The sequence below is a fragment of the Pteropus vampyrus genome, unplaced genomic scaffold, assembly GCF_000151845.1.
Source record: "Pteropus vampyrus isolate Shadow unplaced genomic scaffold, Pvam_2.0 Scaffold19, whole genome shotgun sequence".
NCBI lineage: Eukaryota > Metazoa > Chordata > Mammalia > Chiroptera > Pteropodidae > Pteropus > Pteropus vampyrus.
In genome coordinates this window covers 17,070,788-17,076,608 of record NW_011888800.1, presented here as the reverse complement: position 1 = coordinate 17,076,608, position 5,821 = coordinate 17,070,788, and the positions used below count along the sequence as shown (strand labels likewise).

The window sequence follows — 5,821 nt, the reverse complement described above, 5'->3', positions numbered from 1 at the left end:
TCAAGAACATACAGTATATGTTTAAATCTTTTAAAATTTATTAGACTTTCTTTATGGTCTGGCAGATAGTTTCTTTTGGTAAGTACACCATGTGCATCTGATAACTTTGTATTTTGTCATTGTTGGTTATAAATTGTAGATAGGTTGTGTTTGTATAAACAATGTCTGAAAAACGGTGAAACTTCTGGGTAACCAGATGTAGATATATAAATATGGATATAAATGGATAAAGATCTTGAAGTGTATTATTTGTGTTGTTAAAACTTCTTTGTTCTTACTGACTTCTTTTTCATGATTCATCAATCAGTTTTTGAAAGAAGCATAATCTCCAAATAGAATTGTAGATTTACTGATTTTTCCTTTTACTTCTGACATTTTTTTCATTATATATTTTGCTGACATGTTGTATGATACATACAGATTTAGAACGGATATATCTTTTGTTAAGTTTCTCTAATCATCATAAAATATTTCTCTCAAAATATTTCTTACCTTAAATTCTATTTTAATATTGGTATAGCTGCATAAGTTTTCTTTCGATTACTGCCTATCCTTTTACTTGATATTTCTAGACCATTATGTTTTAGGTAAATAACTTGTAAGCAAGATATTTTAGGTTTTACTGTTTTATCTAATTGTTGACTAAAGTATTAATCCATTTGCATTTAATGATTGCTCTTAATTTTCTGACATATTTAATTTTAAATCTATCCTTTTTCTCCTCCCCCACATTTCTTACCTTCTCTTTACTTTTTATTCTTCTTTTTTTTTGCCTTTAAGTATTTTTTTACTCTCTTCTATCCCATTATCTTATTGATTCATAGTATTATATTATACCTTAATGGGTTACACTACAAATTATAACACACATCTGTAATAATTAAATGCCTTTTGAAATGAATATTTTATACTTTCCAAACAATTCAAGGATCTTATAACATATTAACTCCATTTATCATTCTTTCATCATTTCATGCTATTTTGTATCTTAAATCTATGTATATTTTATTCTACAGATAAACACTTTTTATTCTTTACTACGTTACTATAATTTTATCTGTCATTTTCCTTCTGTCTGAAGCATGCCTTACAGTATATATTTTTGGTGAGTCGCTGCTGGAAATGGGTTCTTTCAGCTTCTAAGTTAGGTAAATGTCTGTTTTGCTTTAGTTTTGAAGGTATTTTTATTGCTTATAGAATTCTGAGTTGATAGTTTTTTTTCCCCAAAGAAACTTAAAAATATCAGTGCACTATATTTTGGTTTTAGTCACTTATATTGAACAGAGCCAACAGTAGTGTAGCTCTGGTAAAGTGTCTTCCCTTCCTTGATCTCAATACATTTAAAGATTTTCTTATTTTTGGTTTTAAGCAGTTTTCTATAATATACCTACAAATCGTTTCTCTTGCATATATTCTTCTTAGGATTTATAAAAATTTTAAATTGTGCTTCATGTTTTCATCAGTTTTACAAAATTCACATCTAGTATCTTTTCAAACATTGCTCTGGTATTACTTTTTTCTCTTCTCTTTCTTGGGGACTCAATTCTTTGTACATTAGCCCTTTATAATTTGTTCCACATAATCCTTGCTGCTTTTTTTTTTTCCTATAGAACTTTGCACAGTGCCTGGCATATGGGAGACTCCTCTTAAAAGAATAAAATAAAATTTTGGTAAATATCAAATGCTGATTATCACAAGCTTGATTACATGCTTACAAATGTATTTAATAGAAATGTTTTTGAAATGTTACCTGTTTAACAATAAATTTGATTTTAGAAATATAAATCCTAATACATTTTTCAGTTTGAATAAAAATTTGATTATATAGCTCAATGTACAAGCATTCCCCTTTTCCCAACAAAATTTGAGTTCTAACACTTTCATAGAAAATAATCTCATCATGTGAGTCATAGCTTATCATGTCTTTCTTTCTCTTCGAGTTGAATGTCCAAGTAAGGCATACTTGAAAAATGCAACGCAATTTAATTAAATATGGTTTCCCAAAGACATGCAAATCATTTAATGTTAATTTTATAATAGAAATGTCTTCATTCAAATTAAGACTATATGAAGGGATTTTTAGGGCTGCGTAACTCAGGTATAATTTTATGGGACTATGACTTGAGAATAAACTTGATATTGAAAATCACTACTTACAAGGAGTATTCAGGAACGGCATCCTTGAAGGTAGGAAGTTCTCGCACATATTCATTATAAAACCATTTCACTTTGAAATGCAAATTCATATAATCGGTGCTCTTGCATAACCGCTGCTTTTCATGTTCTATAACAGATAAAATCGAACACTTAATAAAGTTTGGTTTGCCAACAATGCTGTGTTCCAATCTACTTTTATTAGTAGTATTTCACAAAGGGAGAAAACATTATATTTGATATGACAGCATGTCAAATGCCTTTTTATATTGCTAAATACAGACCTGAAATATTATAAAATGTAAAAATCATTATAAGTCCTACATGGAATAACTTGAATATTCTAATGTGCCTTCCTGAAAAAGGTAAAAATTCTGACACAGTTACAAGAAAATAAAATACTAAAAATTTTCTATTTATCTGCAAGCTTTCATATTTTGATGATTTTAGCCTGATGCAAAGTGCCAGAAAGAATTAAAACACTAAGCATGAATAAAACATGAATCAAACTAGGAGACATAATCCCTGATTAATACTGGAAATATGAATGAGGAGATCACAATTTTAGCATGGATATTTAACACTTAAAAAATTAAGATAGTTGAAAAGGAGAGGAAATATATCCAACTTCTAAGCCAGATGAATTCTTCAACTTTTAAGTTCAGCTAAAATTATTTTACACCTTGTGGCTTTTTGACATTACTTAGTAGGATTTCCTAATATGTGACACTTTTTTCCTCTCTTGCTCAAAAAGTATAGCTTAAAACTGTTATTTTGATTTGGACATACAGAGATAAATAATATTACTAAATATGTTTATCTCTGCTTCCTCCTCTAATATTAGTTTCTTGGCCCACTGCAGCTACAAGTACAGACACAACCAAACCCAAAATATCCCTAACAATATTCAGGTTGAAAGCGCACTCTGAAAAGCTCTGGTTGAGGCCTGTGAATCTCTTTCAAGCTAAGGGCTTTGATTTACAGTAGAAATATCCTATACTTTATATTCCAGGCTGAAAATACTAATTGAAACAATTAGAATGTTACAAACAAGTTGACAACACCCTCGCTTCCCAAAATCTGACTATAGAGTAACTTGAATCTGAATAAGTGCAAGAGGAACCACAATCCCAAATAGAACATTTTCAAATTATCTAAATAATGATTAATTCAAGACAGTTTGCAGAGCAGTGGTGGGGGTAGGGGAAGAGAGAACACACACACACATACATATGCATAGAAACAAGAGTAATAAACATCTAGACCACACGGCTGAACAAAATTATGACCTAGGTGATGTTTTGCTTTAACTCCCTCTGAATTCATTTCTCCCTTTCCCTCTTTCAGTGTTGGCTCTCCCCCTGCCCCCTTCCCTTCTGAAGTCTAGTATACACACCTTAAGAGAATTAATTTATCTGATAAACTCGCAGGTAGGAATTTAATGCAACACAATCCGGAAACCCAGACAAGGGAAGACCCTTGCCCTAGGACCCACACATCAAGAGGGCTCTACTTATCACAATTACAAACTTGAAAATTAAACAGTTTGTGGTCTCCTCTGTCACTTGTGATCCCACCTGTGGTTCTAGCGCAAAGCAAGTTGGAACTCTAAACATCTGCCTTTGTAACTAATACCACCTCCCTTATGATTAACAATAGATTATTGCATAACAAAGTTTTACTTAGGAGTATTAACAAACACCCATTTTCTTTGGTTCTAATTCATGCATTCAGAGGCACTTGTGAATCAATGTAGGTACACATGCTGGCTGAGGGATATTTTGAATATTAAATAATACATATTACTCTCAAAATTTGTATGTACATGTGTAGTTCTTGATGTAATATACATGAAGCCTGATATGGATTCTTTGCTAACTAGATGACTACTAAATGCTAGAATTGTCAATAGTTTTATTTTTTCAATTTAGATTAATGAGATTTAACTCATTAAATTTTAACTTTAGTCAAATGATTTACATAAAAGTTCACTTAAAATAATAATTTGAATTTTGTCCTCATTTTAATAACTTTTTGAATATTTTAGAAGGAAATAGCTTTGAAAACTGTGTATAAACTGTATCTGAAAGCACATGGATGTAATTTAAAATTTTCATTTTTGTATTTATGGTTTATTTTAAATTACATCTTTTTATAAAATACATATTCAAATTATGTCTATTTTGAACATAACGACTTTTTTAACCCTTTTATTAAGAATGTGTGTAAATTAAGATTGTAAAGAAAAAAATGTAAGTGGACCTCAAGAAAAAGAAACGCTGAAAATAGAAAATGTTCAGGACGAGGTGGTGTTAAATTTTTTTAAACAGAAAAAAAATAAAAGAGAAAAGACATTATGTAATTTGGGAAAGGTTGTATTATTTGGTACTAAAAAATTTAATATCTTTTATTATAACTGCATAATTAGTAATTTTGCTGAAATAAAGGTGAAAATATACATTTTCTTAAAAAAATATAGTATTTATGACTTATATTTATTTAAAAACCCATTGTCACCCAGAACTGAACACCCAAATATGCAAATTGATAATAAAATTATCTTTGATATTTTTCCAACTTTCAGCATATTAAAAAATAAGTTACACAATTTTTTTTATCACGTTAATATGAAAGTAAGCTTATTTGTTGAGGTGGAAGGTAGAACACATTTTTATATAAGTTTACTAGCTTTATTTAGAAATCATAAGTCTTTCGGTCTACTGCATGTGGTTCTCCATTCATGCTCTTGCCTTTGCAAATGTTAGGGATGTGCCTGATCTAATGTGTTACCTCTTCCAAGAATGTCTGTATAGTAACAGGATCCTAAAGCAAAGGATAACCCAGTTTCATCAAATACCAAAAACGTTTATTGGGCATGTATCTTGTGCCAGGTCATGTGTGAGAGACCCAGTGCTTGTTTTCAAGTAACTATTATATTACTTAATAATGGCCTAAAGTGATGTTGACAATTCAAATATGCCAAAGAGATGCCATAAAGTGCTTTGTTTAAGTGAACAGGTATATATGTTTAGGAAAAAACATAGTCTGTTATAGGGTTTGATACTATTTGGGGTTTCAGGCATCCACTAGGGGTCTTGGAATATATCCCCAGTGAATAAGGGGGTACTACTATACCTACCTTAAGTTGTAAAGTGTGTGGTACTGTGTTAAATTACATGGAGTTAGGTTATATGGGGTTATATTATGTTGCATCACAAAAGTGTTTACAAAGATTGAGACCCACTTGTTAACCTCCAAACCACTCTTTCTAATACACACACACTTGCATTCAGACTATCCCCTTGTTCTGAGGTAGTATATCAGTGTAAGTACCTCTAGTAGACTGCACTCTGAATTAATCCATCATCACATAGAAAATCAGTTAATCAAATGTGTTTAAGTTCATGTTAAGAAAATATCATATAGGCTCTGAGAGGAGAATAATCATAGAAGTAAAATACATAGGCTTTGTGGACAGACTAATACCACTTTTTATCTTCTCGTCAGCTTTGTTTCATGCTTGTGGGCTCTGAGCTATACTCTGAGTAGTTATTATTATCATTTAAATAAATCTATAAAAAGTGAGCTGTTACTGTTGCAAAAGCCATATGCCTGTTTTTCTCATGTCTTCATATATTACTCTCATAATGTATAATTATATAAGGAC

General features: G+C 30.5%; 1 protein-coding gene across 1 annotated transcript in view; it reads right to left on the bottom strand.

Moving 5' to 3' along the window:
* The window catches only part of LOC105288825 (protein unc-13 homolog C), a gene marked incomplete at its 3' end in the record, with an annotated part of 460,652 nt that overhangs the window by 56,686 nt on the left and 398,145 nt on the right, over nt 1-5,821 (bottom strand). Inside the window, exon 19 of the mRNA XM_023527723.1 lies at nt 2,158-2,284. Within this exon, the coding sequence (XP_023383491.1) occupies nt 2,158-2,284 (127 nt within the window). The remainder of the gene's footprint in view (nt 1-2,157; nt 2,285-5,821) is intronic.